This window comes from Thermobia domestica, chromosome 1, assembly GCF_964235325.1.
Source record: "Thermobia domestica chromosome 1, izTheDome1.hap1.1, whole genome shotgun sequence".
In the NCBI taxonomy this organism is placed as follows: Eukaryota; Metazoa; Arthropoda; class Insecta; order Zygentoma; family Lepismatidae; genus Thermobia; species Thermobia domestica.
Window position 1 is genome coordinate 188,754,968 of NC_137454.1, and position 19,177 is coordinate 188,774,144.

The 19,177-nt window shown below is 36.2% G+C and overlaps 1 protein-coding gene and 1 non-coding gene across 3 annotated transcripts in view; both read left to right on the forward strand.

Moving 5' to 3' along the window:
* Positions 1-635: 635 nt before the first annotated feature.
* Positions 636-19,177, forward strand: part of RpL15 (ribosomal protein L15) — a 29,462-nt gene continuing 10,920 nt past the window's right edge. The window contains exons 1-3 of one of the 2 annotated variants that reach the window (XM_081767395.1): positions 636-789; positions 11,354-11,536; positions 13,998-14,134. In XM_081767395.1, coding sequence (XP_081623521.1) covers positions 11,365-11,536; positions 13,998-14,134 — 309 coding nt within the window. In that variant the 5' untranslated portion in view covers positions 636-789; positions 11,354-11,364. Of the gene's footprint in view, positions 790-855; positions 995-11,353; positions 11,537-13,997; positions 14,135-19,177 lie in introns of those variants that run through there. The other variant, XM_081767399.1, reaches the window with a different exon arrangement.
* Positions 16,879-16,951, forward strand: TRNAT-GGU (transfer RNA threonine (anticodon GGU)). Its single transcript has one exon. It is a non-coding gene; the product is annotated as a tRNA-Thr (tRNA).

Here is a 19,177-nt window from a genome sequence, read left to right on the forward strand (position 1 = left end):
AAAATAAGCAAAATTGGTGAAAACCAAAAACCAAAAAGTGTTATGTAATAAAGGGAAGAGGGGTTCGGCCTTGTGTTACGAAGTGTGACAAGGAGGAGACAGGGGGTAAAAATTGGTAAAAAAAAAAAAAAAAAAAAAAAAAAAAAAAATGCGTAGGCGTGCTTAACGCATGATATCAATTTTACAAAGACATTTCTCTTCCTCGATTTTCTCCAAAGTTATGAATGAGCTTTTGCGCTCTTCCATATCATTTTGTCCAGCTTGATTAGATGTATTAATTGATCTCATCTTTGGACTTGCTATTCATTAAACACTAATAATATTGTAGATTTATTCGTGTTTCTATATAGTGTTCATGGTAAATTAAATGTGTTTTTAAGCATTAATCTGAAAATAATAGAAAATTGCAGAACAATTTTATACCAAAAGTGTAAAATAATATGACACCTAAAAAGTGGATTTAACATTTGTCCATTAGATACGTCACTGATTCCTATTATGAAATCAAGTAACATATTATTTATTCCATAGATTTTAGAAATTTATGCCCAAAGGGAAGCTCATTCCGTACTAGACCTCCCAAAATTTTGCAAATCGCAACGCAATGTAGAAATTAGAACAAATGTTATACAAATTATCGCAAATTAAAAACCCATAAAAATATATTTCGTTACGCTGACAAACTCGTAAGGAATGAGATCCATGATATTGGCAACACTACTACAGTTGGCAACAGTGTAACGCCCTCTTGGATAGTGCATGCGGTGGGGTGGAGGATTAAAAAAATAGGTAAGATAATGTTAGAGTAAGATAAAGTATTTAGTGATTTAAGTAAAGATTTTTTGGTATATATCTTACAAAATTGATGGTGAAAGATATTTGCAGAAATATCTTTTTGTTGGTAAGAGTTTCAATGTTCAACTCTTGCTCATTGCAAATTTCGGAAGAAGCCACATGGTGCCACGTTGACCCTGATGGTTTATATACTGCAAATGTAAGTTTTCTTCATTAGTATAATTATAGAATAGTAATTTTGCTTTAATTTCTATATTTCAGTATGTTTATAAATTATTTGGAGTGTTGTGTATTTGGGATACGTAATACAAAATTAAAAATTTAGTTTAGGAAATTTTCAGATTTCACTATGCGTATGTAATGACGGCAAATTTTTGCTTCAGTCATTTCATTCCTTGAATCAATGGGGGCCCCGAAATATAAAATTTTTATAGAAATGAAAAAATTGAAGCGTCAGTATGAGAGCAATAAAATTCATCAGTATGGAGTGATTAATTAGGGTAAAGCAAAGTTAAATTCGTATTGAGATATTAGGCAAACATGCAATACAACATATGGTAGTCTTTCAAACTCGCAGTTTTATTAATTTAGGATGTGAATGCTCCAGTAATAGACGGTAGCTTAACGGCATAACCGTGAAACGTAAAACTTAAATTATATATATAAAAGGAACTGAGCAGTCATACTCTTAAGACTGGAATTATATTTGAACCAAATGTGAAATTGAAATAAGAAATTTAGGTAGTATCCAACTTTATGAGGGCATACATTTGTAACATCCACAGAATAATATGTTCCTTGATTTCTCAGCAGCATTGTCCAAGTGGATCAAATATTGCGTTCGTATCTCTTAGATGTATAATGCAGAAATACCATACTGGTTTACTTTTGGCGCACCACTAGAAAGAATTGTTGAAAAATTTTAATCCTTTCACTAATTTCCTTCCATTGTCACCGAAAATAATTCCGTTAGTCTACCTTAAAATATCTCACGTGGTATGGATAAAATTAAAGTTGTCCACCAGAAGTAATGACGGAAGGTTTTAGAATTATTTTACGATTTGCGTATAAATACGGCTTCTAGATGCATGATACACACACACACACACACAAAAAAAAAAAAAACTACAGTGAAAAAAAAACGCAGTGGCTATAAGAGTCAGGGCCGGATAAAACTGATGAGTCCGAGGCGTATCTGAAGGGCGCGGGCGCGTCATTGATCGGGGGCATGTAATGAAGAGTGGGTTTTGCCAAAGATACAAATTTCAGTAGCACTTGTAGTTTCATACTAGGGCATTTGTGCCGTATCGCCCGCCGCTTTGAAAACTGAAAAAAAAGAAAAGCACCAGAGTGTATTGCATTCGGTTATATTGTGTTGGATTACATTAAGATACGATAGATTACGTTACATTAGGTATTGCAGTAGTATTTAATACGGATCTATAGTATAAGTATTAGTATAAGCAAGAGTAAGAGTAGTAGTAGGAACGGGTTAGAATCCCGGCAGGAGTTGGTTGGGTTCTGTTCTCAACATGAAATGGGCAAATTAAAGTTTTGCCAGTTTTTCCTTTACATTTTACAGTTTCTGGCTCCGTATAGTAAAACGAGTGTACCTCCGCGAAATAGTCAATCCGACTCCTCATACAGTGCCGCTAAGAACATGAAAAACAATCAACAAATACAACCGCTTTCTTAACTTTTACTTTTTCCCCTTACCTCCTTTGTACTCATTCTTTCTCATAAACTTAAATAAATTTTTCCAATTGACCCGATAAATTTCCTAAAATTGGTTCGGTATTACGGCACTTAACCCCCATACTAGTTACACTTCACTTGATAACATGCAGGTTCTGTACATTGCAGAGATATACCGCCAGTGGAAGACAGCAACTGATAGTCATCTTTCATATGCACTCACGTATTTTGTCTATCGTAGTGCATTTGTAATGATTTTACACTTGTAAACCTAAAACACGGGTGTATTATTTTGTATTTAATTCTGTCGTCCGCAGAAATTTGTTCCTTATAAGCATGTCTTTTTTTTTTGCAAAGTACTGACTTTTATCTGTAAAAATTCCAATATTTGGTGTGCCTAAATTACCCCATAAGAAATGCATGGTTTGCAGTGTTGTGTGAAGGTAGTGTATAAAGTGATAATTTAAGTGTCGCATGGCTGTGCCACACTCATGGTATAAATTTTAGCTGCTGGTGAATTTTTGTTATATTTTATATTTTGTTATATTTTGGAAGATTTACAATCATATTAAGATAATTAGATGCTGTATTCAACAGAGTACAGAACCTGTATTTTATGTTTACACGTTGAGCGTTAGTAGTATGATACCATGACAGGTGACTTATTTTCACTACCCTCGCTTACGCACATATTCACCATGGAGTATGTTTAGTACAAGGGGTTCAGAAGCACGTAAAAAACACAAAATTTACAGGAGAAATGTATGATGCAAGTACTTGGACGTAACATAACGTAACCAAATCTAACAAACTAACCTAAGCTAGTCTGAACTAACCTAAATAACCTAATATTAGTAGAAATAAGCGAAATTCTATCATTTTTTGGAAAATCATACTGGACCCTTACACTAATATAACAAACTAAACAGAGCTGGACCCCATATGCTAAACATAGGCCTCCACCATCGCAGGTGCGCCTCCTCGCGCAGCGGTGCGGGCCCAGCAGTTTTACCCGACTCTGACTCAAATAGGTTGTATTCGTCCTTTTTACTGCCCACCTAGCACAGGTAGGTTTGTGGTTTTTGCACTGTAGTTTTTATGGCACATATCGCAAGACCGTATTTATTTGCAAATCATAAATTTTCAACAATTACTTTTGGTGAGCCCCTTGAATTAGCCTATATCGATGATAGTGTGATATTTTATGTCGCCCAACGGAAACCTTTTAGGAGACAATATGATAAGTAAAAAATTTATAATTTTTCAACTATTCTTTCTAGTGGTGCGCCGAAAGTAAACCAGTACGAAATTAGGCAAATTTTGCTTTTAGGCAATTCATTCCTTTTCTATTCGTTCAATGATTCCAATTCCGATACCAAAAGAACAGATTACTCGGAGCAGTTTCTTTAATGTTCCAAGGGACTAGTTCCTCCGAAACGAAATTGGGTTAGGAATCACGGTCGTTCGTGCTATACGTCCTTCACTAATTATTTTAACATAGTCTTTTGAAGTAACAAGAATTTATTCTAATTTCCTTTCTTAAAATAGCTCCAAATTAATCATTATTTGAGTAACAAGAATTTATTCTAATTTCCTTTCTTAAAATAGCCCCAAATTAATCATTATTTCAAGTATTCAGTGTTTAAAGTAAATGGAAATATTACACCAGGAAGAACCATACTCTCTGATTCCGGTAAGTTATAAAAAAAATTCATAAGATCCTAAGACTGACCATTACGTCGGAATTCCTGTAGCAAAAGCGAGTGACATACATGAATTTTTATTCCCGAAGATATATGCAGTATAAAGTTCTGGACTCACCACCGACGCGAGCAGCTAGAAATTGGTCTCCCGTGAAGAGGACCCCGTCACTGTTGCATGTTTCGACATATGTTCATCTCCGAACCCTATCGGACATGACTAGCAAATGGCCCACATCGCATGCGACAAGCAGCCGCGCCTTTAAGCTGTGTGCACGCCCTGAAACTGTCATGTGGCTAAGCGGAAAAGAAACTGGAGGTGGCTGTGTGAACGTCGGAAGTTTGTTGTTAACTATGTTGAGCCGTGAATTTACCAACAGACTGTTTCAAGTTCATTCCGTTACTACAGACCTATTGACGCAGAGTCAAAACATGTTCTTCCGCTAGTGCACAGTTTCCCAAAAAGGTTCATTGTGGTCGGTTTCTTGTACAGAGGCAAACTGCATCTCCGAAAGGTTGAACACAACGTCAAGATTATTGCTGTGTACTATCAGATCCATGTCTTGACTGAAATGCCAGCGTTGTATGGGCAAGACTTGGACCAGGTTGAACTGCACGAAGACAAAGCATCCAGCAACACAGCGAAACCATCGCTGGGAGAAACTTAAATTCTGGCAATTCCTTTCTCTGACATCCATGTCAGGAGACCGATGACAGCCCAATGGACTCTTGAAGTGACGCCTTTCCCATCATCGTGTCTGCACAATCTCCGGCCAGTGGAAAGCTTGTAAGGAGTGGAATGCAGTACCCATGGGCCGGCTGTAAAGTAGTGTTCTGAAGTGGGCAATAGTCAGTAGAGATGGTAAGCAGGTCGAACGCAACCGGGAGTGGAAATACGGTATTAACTAGGTATGTAGGACATTCGAATTTGGCTCAATATAAGTGAATCAGCCGCTAAGCCAGTAACAAGTCGCTTATGCAAGTTACTGGAGAAAAAGATCGATGCACGGCAGGGTTGGCTGGTTTAAACCTTGTTTTGAACCAGCTGGTTTTTCAAAAAAAAAAAAAAAAAAGGTTTAAACCAAAAAACAAAAAAATGTTCGTAAAAGTGTAAGTGTTTGTAAAATCTTAATGAACACACATTTGTGGGTTATCACGTTTCACTCCCATATATTATTCGTATTATATTCAGACCTAAATTCCCCATTCATTGCTCAAAGAGATTGTTACAAAAACAACCTTTTTTATGTAACTTTATGGATGTTTCTCTTGTCATTTTTTTTATAGTTTATTATTGTTAATGCAACCAAAAGAAAATTCTAAACATTGTTTCGTTTTAATAATGTTTACTATTGATAAAATACATCGAAATGCCTCCCTTTTTTGAGAGGGGGGTCATACAAACCTCAAGAGGGGCAATTATTGAAATCACAAGAATCTTTGGTAACTATTTATGTATAAATGGGTTAGAGCCAAATACTAAAATAATTCGTATCTTCATTCATTTTTCTTACTGATATGCAAAGTAAGTCGTTATATTTCTTTAACTTGGACTAATAAAAGTCGTAGTGAACTGACTTGGACTAAATTAGTTCTTCTGTACTCTGTAGTACTTTGAAATTGTCCATATGTAATTCTGTATAATGGTTCCACTTGTGCAGTTGTTTATCTTGTTGTCCTTCTAAATGACTGTTGACGATTATATTAACAAATATGTAAAGATCGGTTCAACATATTTTTTATCAGGAATCCTTCGTGAGTGAGTCGGCAGACGTATCGCATTTGTGGTCAATTAGTTCCGGTTTCGAGTTCAAATGGAATACGATTTCTCTTGGATATAAGCCGAGATGCGATTTGGATTCCGCTTTGAGCTTGTGACCCCTTCCAGCATAACCCGGTTGTTGCATACTAACACCAAGGCGAAACAAGCTTATTTCTGTTCATATGTGATATAAATACATTGAGCAAATTATTTAAACCAATAAAACCTGGTTTAAACAAAAACAAAAACAAAAACAAAAAAAAAAAAAAAAAAAACATGGTTTCTGCCAACCCTGATGCACGGTTAGTATGATATTTGGAAACACACCGTGTTTGCCAATCTCCGGTGTGGTTTCCGGATCTTCTGTTCCACTGTTGTTCATATTGAGAAAATAATCCAGGGTGCTTTTGGCGAACGTCACCATTTGATCGCAATCTTTGGGGAGTACAAGGCCGTATGGTCCTCTTTCTACCGAGTCCACTTAGGATCCACACTGACCGCTTCTTTTAAGAAATGCCGTTCCATAATGGGGCGTCTTAAGTATGACTCTTTGATATGGTAATACTAGCTCTTGTTTCTGTAATGTATGTACTTGGATGACTTGCAATTTATTGCAACTCACCCTGAACAGGCTTTCCCATTGCTCAGCGACCACTAGATTTACTTTTGTTGATCGACAAGATTGTGTCCACTTTCGTTGCTTACGCAACTGTGCACATCATCCAGATCGTTATCTCGGGCCGCGGTAGCTCAGTGGTAAAGCGTTCACCTCTGGTGCTAGGGGTCCCAGGTTCGGTCCCAGCCCCCGCCAAGTGAACTTTGTGGTGGACAAACACCGTGTGCGTGGGTTTTCTCGGGGTTCTTCCGTTTCCTCCCACTTTCTTCATTCCACCATTTCATTAATTACTCATCATCACCGTCTCCTTTAACCTAACCGGTATAACCGTGGGACGTAAAACTCAGATTTCATTTCATTTTCCAGATCGTTAGCTGGAACGTATACGCTTGTCTTGTTGACAGCATCCGATATCTGGGTTTTGAACTTGCTCACTGGCTGTCTTGGGATAACGGGAGCTAAAATACCGATCACTGTCTGAGAGCACTGAATCTTCTGAAAGTGTTATTCCATATTTCTTGGAGTGCTGATTGCCCTTCTACGGCTATATCTTACTCTAATCTGCTCAAAGTTGGACTATGGATCAGCCCGACTTACCATGTAACGCCAACTGAACCTGTCCATCATCTTGGCATACGTTTGGCGGCTGACGCATTTCGTACCAGTCATATTTCCAGCTTGTATGCTGAGCGCATGAGCCATCTTTAACTCAGCACCATCATCGACTGATACTCTATTTTACTCATCTAAAATCAGCATTCATTTTTTGTACTGGAGATCGCTGCCAGCGCTATCAAGCCCGACCCAATGCTGCTAGACTTTTTGAAATTCATGCTTTGGAACTTTTAAATGACCTTGCTGTCGAAGCTACTCCCTTTGTCAATTGGGTGTTCTACCTTGCATCTCCATGGAAGATACTTCATCTATATATTTTTTCCAGTTTGGTTCATTACTAGAAGCAAACACCAGCTTGACAAATTCCAGCAAGCGTTTCGCTCGTTGTTAGAGCAGTTAAATTTATTTTATTTATTTTATTTTATTTTATTTATTTATTTTTTTTAGCAAGTTTGGAAACGATGGCTCCAAAGAGGTTGATTCTGTTGGATGTGCTTTATATATAGAACACCCGTGCCTACGGTTTTAAATTACAATTGTTTTCTCCAGTATTCACTGCAGAACAACGAACTTTTTCTCTGAATGTCATATACATAGGGTCTTAATCAGGGTGGATTGATTTAAATCAGTCTGATTTAAATCACGATTTAAATCAAGATCTAAATCACTTGATTTTTTTAATAAAAATCGTTGATTTAAATCGAATTCCGAAATAAATTAATTTAAAGTGAAAATAAATAAAATCCCGTTTCTGTTTTGTTATTTCGATTATGGAAATTAATAATCATAATACAATGAGACTCAAATGTACAGTATAGTATGAAAACAAGTGTCATGCAGAGGATGATTAGGGAAAATCCCGTTTTGAACAGGTAACGGAGCAATCCTGTTTTCTTCTTTTCGTAACATTGGGTTTGGGTTTTAAGATCGTTAACTATTCCAACGGGGAAATTACTATCGATATTTAAGACGAAAATTCTTTTTTGTGCGTGTCTGTTTGTTTGTTCCTAGATAATAGGGTGTATTTAGAGGGGTCCTATCCTCTCTCCATTTTTGTTTTTTGTTTTATAACTTTAGGCGAAATTTATGTATTTCATGCTGCAAGCTAGTTCTGAGTTTTTAAAAATAGGCCCCTGGCAAATATAAGTAACTTTTGTGAAAAAAAGTGTCATTTTGATAAACGTTGCTGTACTTTTTCCTTAATGCTTAACCTTTTAAATTATATAATTAAATTATTCTATTTAAATTATATTATATTTTTAGGTGATAGGGTAGAATCTTCATTATTCGATTAAAAAAGTACCAATAAGGTTTTTTACTTCGTTTTCTTCAAGACTGGAGGCATTCTAGAACATGTTGCATATGCTTTCACGCCTTTCTGCGCTGAGGCGTATTGTGTGATGACGTCAAATTTAAAAAAATGATTTTTTTGTTATGCGTATTATTATTATTATTTGGCATTTTGCGGGTTATATTTTGCATTCAGAAGACTGAAATTTTGCACACTCGTTCAGTGCACCCCTTAATAATTTTCAGATGTTTTCAGATCTCTGTGGAAACAGCGGAGTCCAGAGAGGCAAAAATGTTAAAAAAAATAAATAAATAAAAATAAAAAAACAATATTTTTTAACAAAAACAGCTTTTTTCGTGATTTTCCCGTCTCAGGTGGAGACATATGAATGGTACCGTTTCAAAGGCTGTTCTATTCTGAAGAAAATGATGTACGTAGTATGCTCCTAGGATAAATAGGGATGTCGCAGGAAACTGTTATCTGAGATCCTGTTTTATACGGGAATCTGGGTATTTGAGGAATATTATTTTTCGCGGGCTTACTTTTGCACCTACAAGATTGAAATTTTGCACATGAACTTAGTGCACCACTCAGTAGTTTTCAGATTTGTTTCAGATCTCTGCCTTAAAACAGGGGCAGGGGTCCACAGAGGTATTAGTTTTTTTAAAAAAAATATTTTTAACAGAAAATTCATTTTTTCGTGATTTACCCGCCCCAGATACATGATGGAGACATTTGAAGGGACACGTTTGAAAATTTGTTTTATTCTGAAGAGAATAATGTACAAATCATGATCCTAGGATAAATAGGGATGTCTGAGGAAATTTTTATATTACATCCGGGTCATCGTGGGAATGTTCTTAGCTCATTGTTAAATAATTTCCTCACCCTTACTACTCAAGGTAGAAGCTTGAAATTTTGTACATACATTCAGTACACCCTTAGTATTTCCCAGTTGATTTTGAGATCTGTGCGTTAACACAGGGGAATAAGGAGGGGATTAAAATTTTTTTAAAAAAAGTAAAAAAAGTGCTGATTATTCTCAAAATTTCCCGCTTCAGGGACATGATAGGGAAATGTGAATATTACCGTTTCAAAAACTGTTCTATTCTAAAAAGAGTGATGTGTGTACCATGATCCTAGGATAAATAGGGATGATGCTGTAGCTGCTTGACTGAAAGTCTATAATTTACGTTTAAAAAGAGCCATTATTTAAAAGGGTTAAGAAACATTGTTTGGGATTGATATAGGTTAACGATTGGGGATAATTCTAAATTCAACCCCAATACTTTCACTTAAATGGCATAATTAGCATTTAATACTAATTCCTAATGCTTTTTCTTCAGTTCGCGACTTGCATTATACGAGGAGAAAGATTTGATTTAAATCAAAAAAATCGATTTAAATCAAAAAAATCAACAAAAATGATTTTTTTGAAAAAAATCATGATTTTTTTCCACCCTGGTCTTAATCTGATACGACTGTGAAAGTGCTCTGAGTAACTTCCTGGTTGTGCAAAGTAAACATCCTTCTTTCCAACAAATCGTCTTATTGTGTCATAGATTATTAGCATAGAGATGTGATGTACAACTCTACTGGGTTCCGAGCCGTATTAAGATAGCTGATAATGAAGAGGCAGAACATTCCGTGAAAGTTGGTGCCAATGAAGGAAGAACAACTCCATCTTCCCCTACCCAGCCTATTCACTGCTCAGTTGCATCAGCGCTGGCAGCTCGTATCAGACCAGGCTGTCAGCAATAAATTAAATCTGCTCAAACCTGCGCTTGGTATCTGGACTATCAGCTCAGGATCTTGACCAGGGGAACAAATTTTAACTCGACTTGGCATTGGACATTCACCCTTAATGCATAGATTGCTACTTCGTGGCGAAGATCCAACATTATGTACGGTCTATGGAGCTAGGCAAAGTATTCAACATCTGCTTGTAGATTGTCCTAATCGTGTTCAACTTCGAGACTTAACCAGCACTCCTCAAAGATGACCCACCGAACGAAGTTTTTGTTTCTTCGTGACCTCTATATCCTATTCGTATTGTGATGGTTCTAGTGTTTATAGTTAAGTAATTTTTCTTCCTACTGTTTGTCCCCTGTCTATTGTAACTAATCGCGTTTTACGTTCCCAGTTGTCTTTCATACATACTTGGCTCTTTCTGTACCTTTGCCGGCAAAAGATAAATATTACACTGTTGCTAATTTTACCTCGGTGTTTTTGCCTGTGTTGGTATGTTTACTTTATATTTTCTTTCATGGCAGACTTGTTACCGAATTTTAGATATTAAAGGGTTCAAAATGATTTTTACAGTATAACACCCATTCCAATCTCTTACTCATGTGCAACATATATTTTATTATACTGTTGCAGCGAAACAGCGCAATATATAAATCAAATATTTATGTTGTGTCTACAGTGAGTAAGCAAATAGTTCACCAAATTTGAAAATATCTGAGATGGCGGATGTCATTTAAAAAAATGTCACGGGATGACGCGAAAGAATATAATCACATGCTAGATGGCAGCCATTCAGGAAGGAAGTGTGGTAATTAACTGCATTGCGAGCAAGGGAATTTGTGGACAGAAAGTTTTACTACAAGATTATTATTTTTTATTTTATTATTATTATTATTATTATTTACCTCTTCCAGGAAAAAGCTGTCTCCCCATCTATACAACCATACCATTTTTCTGATAGGATTGGGTATAAACCCCAACATAGTTGAATACGGGGATTGTGCATCATATACTACGATGTGATACTGATTAAAATATTGGTGCTGGATGTGAATAAACTGTTGTGGAATGATTGAATAGATGTGATCAAATTCTTGGACAAACTCAAATAAAAATTTTTTTTGTTTCAGAAAATTAAAAAATGGGGGCGTATAAATATATGCAGGAATTGTACCGTAAGAAACAGTCCGACGTTCTTCGGTTTCTGCTTCGTATAAGATGTTGGCAATACCGTCAGCTAACTAAGATGCATCGGGCACCAAGACCCTCTCGTCCAGATAAGGCACGTCGTCTTGGATATCGAGCCAAGCAAGGTAAGATTAATACGTACATAAATTTAAACTGCATAATGCTCCTTTTCATGTTTTTAAGCTTATATTTCAAGTACTTCATTCGACTACTCTTTGTCGAGACTGTCTTAAAATATTTTCTATGCAGGTCTTCATATTTTTTTTTTTCTTTCTTTTAGTAACAACAATGATGTATATACGAGGAGTTATCAAATTCGTAGTCACCTAGTAGAAATCCCCTCTGAAGAACTCTTAACACCATGGTGGTATTAGTCCTTTTCTACGTAGTTACCGCGCCTATTCAATATTTTTGCGTGATTCTTCAGTTCTCGTAAGCCCGTGTTGTAAGTCTGCAGTTTGGGTTTGGAACCACACTTCAACCTCAGAAATGACGTCATCCCTATTGTCAAAATGGTGTCCTCGGAGTGCACGCTTCATTTCTGGGAAGAGAAAAAAGTAACTTGGTACCTGGTCCTTTGGATGGGGCAATATTTCATGTCCTAATTCCACTGCCTTCATCATAGACTCATGGGCTAAATGAGCTGGTGCATTGTCTTCAACAGCAGCACCTCTTTTGTGACAATTGTAATGTTTCGTAACGTAGTCAAGAAATGGGAATAAAAGTTACTAGCAGTAGTTTGCCCCTGTCGTAGGTAATCTGTCATGAAGGCCATGGAAAGCGTCACCTTCGCGGCAGACTTCTACACTCGTGCCATTTTAGGGTTGGGGAGGAAGGGTAGTTCCATTGTTTGCTCGTTTCCTTTGTTTCTGGGCCCAACTTACATCCATTGTCATTAGTCTGCCGAAAGAGTCCTCTTCATCCACCTCACAGCGATATAACTTTTTTTTTACAGCGTTCTCGCGATTTCTCTTGTGCAAAGGTGTAAGCAGTCGTGGCACTCACCGTGCCAACACTTTCTTAAGATGCGGCTGATTATGAATAATATTTCAAGGAGACTCATAGCTCATACCTATATTGCACACAACACTTTGAGTGGTTATTATGCTGTTTTCCGTTATGATCTCAACTTTCTCCGTCAAGGCAGCATCATCAGTGGAAGATTGTCTTCCAGATCTAGAGGCATCCGCGGTGGTCATGTGTCCAGTTTGGAATTGCAGTTTCCATTTATATGCCATTTTATAGGGTGGGCTTCCATCCTCATAGATCTCTTCGTGGATCTGCTTTGCTGATTTCCCCTGAATATGGAGGAACTTAATAACGCTCCATGCCTCAAGCTCGTCAGTCATCACACCTTCAGTGATTTACCTTGAGAAAAAAATAAATAAATAAAAAGACGCGTCTAGAATGTGCGTGGTTAATATATACAAAGACCTAACCATAAAATGCATGTCCAAAAGATCCGTAGTTCGCTACCGTCTAGGTGATTGCACTAACTTTTTGATATACCTATTCCAATATGGTATAATATTCTTAGCGCACTAGCACCTAAATAAAACCTAATTCTGTACTTTTTGAAATGTAGTCGTCTAATCTTCTATATTGCATAATAATTCCAACACTATTTAAGTTTAAACTAGATTGGATTATATATACACATCCGTTATTAGAAAAAACTACAGTCCGTTTGATATAACTTATCCTTTCTGCACGTGGTTATAACAATCAGGCAGGAACTGTTTCTATTTCAACAGCACGTTCAGCCAATTATAGTGACTTGCTTCTCTCGTTCTGCAATGGTAAACATTCCATCCTTTCCGCACGTTGCAAATTTGAATATACACAAATACTCATTGTTTTAGACGAATGTCAACTTGAGTAGTGGACCTACTGGCATTTAAGAGAATTCTTTTTGTTCTCTTTTGTGTCATGTAATTTTATATAACTGAGATTTAGTTGCAGTGAATAATTTCGTGTTTCAGTACCCGACGCAAAAGCTGGCAACACAACATTAAGCACCATGTGCGCGCAGCGAGCTGTCAGAAAGGACAAGTAGTATCAATTGCAGTATATGTGAAGACCCGCATAAAAGAAAATTTTAAAACTAAATCCCGACGAGAAATACCCACGGGAAGTATTTGAAACATGAGATTAAAAAGAAAGAAAAATGAAAGAAATAGTGAAGTTTGTCTTATTGTGTGTTGTGATATGTTCAATAAACCAATTATTAAGTTAACATTATTTGTTCTGTAGTTCCTCTTTGTGTTGTTGATAGATTGATTTCACCTGTGTTCAGTTACAAGTTCGTTTTGTTCGCCTAAATTCTTTTATTATGGGGGACCTGGGGCGACCATCCAACTTCTGGATACACAGTATATGCGGTTTATATATGTAATAGTATACTATCACTTTAAGAGCGCCGATAAAGTAAAAGTTTCCGTGATGATTGGGCATGCACCACTCTGATTATATATAATGGTGAAAATTTACCCGTATATCTGAGATTCTGATATGGTTATTTGATAAATGATACTGTTCCACTTAGAATAATGCTATATTAAGTTTTAATGTTTACTTATTTTTCAGGTTACCTTATCTACAGGATTCGTGTTCGCCGTGGTGGTCGTAAGCGCCCAGTGCCCAAGGGCTGTACATATGGTAAGCCTAAGAGCCAAGGCGTGAACCAGTTGAAACCAGTAAGAAATCTACAATCTATTGCAGAAGTAAGTACTCTTGGTATTATAATGAAAAATAATTTGAGTATTCTCTATACAATTGATAGTATTTTGCAAAGTTAACGAACTCAATGTCTTAATGACATTAACACGAAGTGGGCGGAATAGGTTCTGCAGTACACGCATTCAAACAGTTTTAGTTTACCCAAGACAGGGTTTCACTTCGTATATATTGTGGATGGATCCGATAATTAATCATTTTCAGTATCATTTTATTGTTCATTGTTTTAAAGTTAATCTGATTCGAAATCTTAATATAATAGTCATGTTGTGTTTAATCAAGAATCAGAGAAAAAGTAAACATTATCATGCAGTAAGAAATTACGCATGATGTTATTGTTTATATGTCGTCTAGACATAATGTGTACATTATGATGAAAAGACAGAAATTAAGAAAAGAGCTTGTAAGCTCTATGATGATGTAAAATATTTGTGTATTCAGCTTTGTTCACAGAATACATAATTTCGGATATGACATAATATGCAGACTGGCAGAAATAAGCTGTCTGAGAATTTTGGACATGGCACAACCATGGAGAAACGAAAGTTTCTAACAGCTATGACATTTTGACGTCATTCCAAAGTTGAGGGGACACATTCCATCGTCTGGAAGATGGAATAAAATGCTTTTCTTTGTTGCATTGAGAAGGAAGTTTGGATAGAGCGATTCAAGCGTGAACATCCTAAGAAGAAGCTGAACGAGGTGCGTGAAACCTCGGTCTCAGGTTCGAGACCAGGCGACCTCCAGTTGTCGGTTGACAGCTGGACACCAGACAACGAGTATCCAGTTCCAATTCATCACCCATGGTTCAGACAACAGGCGTATCCAGGTATGTCATCGGCTGTGTTGTGGCCTATGTTTAAATTCTCAGAAGTTTGTAGGTTTTGAGTCTGAGAGTGTCATGTCATATCCAAACGCTTAACATCACACTTAACTTATTAAATCAGAATATAGTTGTTATTTAAAGTTATTTGATGTCATTTATTATTAACCTCTCGCTAAATTATGGTTTATTCCTGTCCATTCCGGATAGTGGACAGAAGCGACCTAACTGCATCTCATTAAGCATTTTTCATCCACAAATCTTAGGCACCGATGCAGTGAGGTTGAAATGGTGGAGGTCGCCTGGTCTCGAACCTGAGACCGAGGTTTCACGCACCTCGTTCAGCTTCTTCTTAGGATGTTCACGCTTGAATCGCTCTATCCAAACTTCCTTCTCAATGCAACAAAGAATAGCTTTTTATTCCATCTTCCAGACGATGGAATGTGTCCCCTCAACTTTGGAATGACGTCAAAATGTCATAGCTGTTAGAAACTTTCGTTTCTCCATGGTTGTGCCATGTCCAAAATTCTCAGACAGCTTATTTCTGCCAGTCTGCATATTATGTCATATCCGAAATTATGTATTCTGTGAACAAAGCTGAATACACAAATATTTTACATCATCATAGAGCTTACAAGCTTTTTTCTTAATTTCTGTCTTTTCATCATAATGTACACATTATGTCTAGACGACATATAAACAATAACATCATCATGCGTAATTTCTTACTGCATGATAATGTTTACTTTTTCTCTGATTCTTGATTAAACACAACAAGACTTTATTATATTAAGATTTCGAATCAGATTAACTTTAAAACAATGAACAATAAAATAATACTGAAAATGATTAATTATCGGATCCATCCACAATATGAAACAAAATGAAACTTGAATCTTTATCTAAAAATGAGGGTGTGTGTGTGTGAAACCTTATGTTGCAAATTGGGAAAAGCCAAACATATGCTCCAGGATCTATATGTATCTTAATTGTCACAGAATTTTAATTGGTAAGTAATATCTGCGTAGCCTCAGTGACGTGGAGGTTGATGCAGGGATCTGTGAGGATCTGCCTCCACATCAGCAAGGTACACTGCCATAATGATCTCTACTAGAGATGGCTAAATCCGGATTTCGGAAAAAATTCTATTTAAAAAAAAAATCGCATATAAAATCATTAGGCGAAAGATAATGGAGAACAGTACTTGTATGAACAGAGATCAACGAGGAGATTTCAGAACCGTACATGTAGCCAATACATTGCCACGTCTCTCCAGTACAAGTTTGCTTTATAATGTTATTTTGGAAATTTTAAATAATTACTTATCATATCAATGATTCTTGTGTGTCTGATTCTATATGAATCATTCAACTTACAATCTAATTTCAGGGCGTGAGAGATGTTACAATTTATGGCTCACCATTTCAGAGAATTTTCTGAAGTTCTTATTGAAAGTTCAGCCAAATACATGTCAATTGATTTTTTCCTCCTCATATTCACACTAATAGAAAATGCACACGGATTTTCTCCATCATATCCCCTTCTGTATTTTCTGTCTGTTGCAATAATTTCTTTACCATACCGTGTTTGTCTTCATGACTTTTCCTTTGTGTTATAGTGTCACCAACCGTACTCTGTTATCCGGTGCCCGGTTCATTAGTCAGGCCGGACACCTTTCGTGGTGTGGATACCCTTTAATTTACAAGAATTACATGCATATTTATAGCAAAAAATGTGTTTATTAGGTAATTTTGTAATTAAGTTGGTACTTTAGAGACATGTAATAGTGAACAACTTACAAAGAGTGAAAAAGTGGCTTGACTGGACCGGGACTCGAACCCGGGATCTCCGGCATACCGTGCCGACCGATTGCAGGAGTGGGAGAGTGTTTCGCTGTTCTGGGAAGCGGACTGGGTGGCGTAATGGTTAACGCATCGGCACGGTATGCCGGAGATTCCGGGTTCGATTCCCGGTCCAGTCAAGCTACTTTTCCCTCTTTGTAAGTTGTTTAATTCGCACCTGCAGAGAATTGTGGTTTGTAAAATAAATCGGTTGTTTCCTCCTCTCATTAATACATGTATTAGTGGCTGGAATCAAATGTAATAAACATCGTGAATGGTCATATTTACTAGTCCCCCAAGCAGTGCTTACGAGAAAGAAAGAAATCAGAATCGTAATTTTTATGGTCGTTACACGGATATTTTAAGATTTTGACCCCTTTCTAAAAGATTAACTGGATTGTGGAAGTTAGTTACACAGTGAGATCGATGCAACACTTCTTTCTGTTAATGATGATAATTATTGAACTTTGAGTATTCAGTGATGCCTTTTCTTCCTTGGATGTCTGAAACAGAAAGATGTGTATATATTCCACTGTGAAATTTCCATTTCAATATGCGTTAATACTGTATTTAGAAAATAAGTAACTTTAATAATAGTAGTAATAATTTGTAAACCTACTTTTATTTACTGCGTGTAATATTTAATATACTATTAATTGTATTGTTTCTTTGTTCCCTGAAACCTTCCTTAGCAGATCGGAGTACTTAATTGGCCATTCATCACATTTAGAATTTCCTCGTGCAGTATTTTAATATAATATAAAATTCTTCTACTGAAATTCTCTTCTTTTAAAATTATATATTGGTTTGAAAAACTTAATACAGAGTTTTACGAAGACTGTAATTTTGAGCTAGTTTTTGGAAACTTTGCTTACTTCTTACTGGTACTTTGAGAAGATATTTATAATTTTAAATTTACTGTAAACGTTAAGGAACAGGTTAAGCATTGACTATTTCCGCCAGTATTTGTTGTTCGTTTATGCTGAGATTTACAAGGCGTGGGCTGTATATGGAAATCAATGGATTTGTTTTGCATTGACTTATAAATATTATAATGGAAGTGAGAATTGGCATACATGAAAAAGTTCGTAAATCATTTTATGGTTGCCCTATATTGTCAATCTATACGATATATTTATCTTTAATATGACTGGGAAGTCTTCATAAAAAATAAAAATAAAAAAGGATCAGGTTAGTATTTTTTTTTTTTTTTTCTAGCACACGAAATTCTCCATCTTTTTTTGTTATCATTGTTTCATGTTCCACCACGATGAAGCGCTGGATCGAAGTGCGGATCAAAAGTTAATTTGACTAAGTATACACTGTTTAGTGTGCACTCCATATGTAATCTTCGAACGTGCATACTCGAAATGTGCACTTCGCTCTTTTGGACACGGCCTTTGTTTTAAGTTTCTGAAAAGAGGTATAAAAGTCAAAGAGCGGAAACTTACCTACATGAAAATAGTGAAAATTCTGGCCTGTATTTCTTTATCTGGTAGACTTATTTGGAACAGAAAATGTGTTTACATTTTTGCCCTGGAATTGAAAGCGAAAGTGACAAAATCACTTATCTCTTATACATTAAATATTCTGTTCGAATTGACGAGTCCGTTGTATATCATTGCTTCTTTATATTACTACCCTCCGTAACATGTCTATTGGATCGTATAACGTAGTTCTTCCTGAGAACGTTTAAGTTCATAATAGAAATCAATAAATACATAAATAAGTAAACTAGAAACTGCTTGGAAAAATGGTCCGGAGAATGTTGTGATGGCAGTTACAGAACAAACTTGATTATAAGTTTTTCAATTCAGTAAGTAGTAGATTTCATCAACAGTTTACTTATCCAAAGTATGAACAATTAAAACATTATTTTTTCCCCATTAATGAATATACAATAATAAAAACACGCTTACATGAAGATGGTTTATAAATGAAAACATTCCATAAGTAAAACCTGACTTGATAATTCAAGGACGTTCGAAGTTTGCAATTTTTAGACTTTCTAAACTATACTGTGCATAAGTGTTGACTTATAGAACGGCTATGTCCGTCCGTTCGTCTGTCGACAGTTATCCGAGTACATACAGTAAGAGATATCAAGAAGTAGTTTTTGCAATTAATTCAGTGTCCTAACAATAGGTTCCATCTTCGATATATCGCTCTATTCAAACAGGAAGTTGTTCAGATTAACCATTTCCGGTTTCAACGTTTACCGCCATAGCACATAAACGTTAATAGATTGCAACAAGTTGTTTTCTACAGTAGATTCAGCGTCTCAAGAGAAAATATCGTCAGAACTCATAACACTAACGAAACTGAAAGTGGATGAAATATACTAGTAGAAGTTTCAAAACTGATTT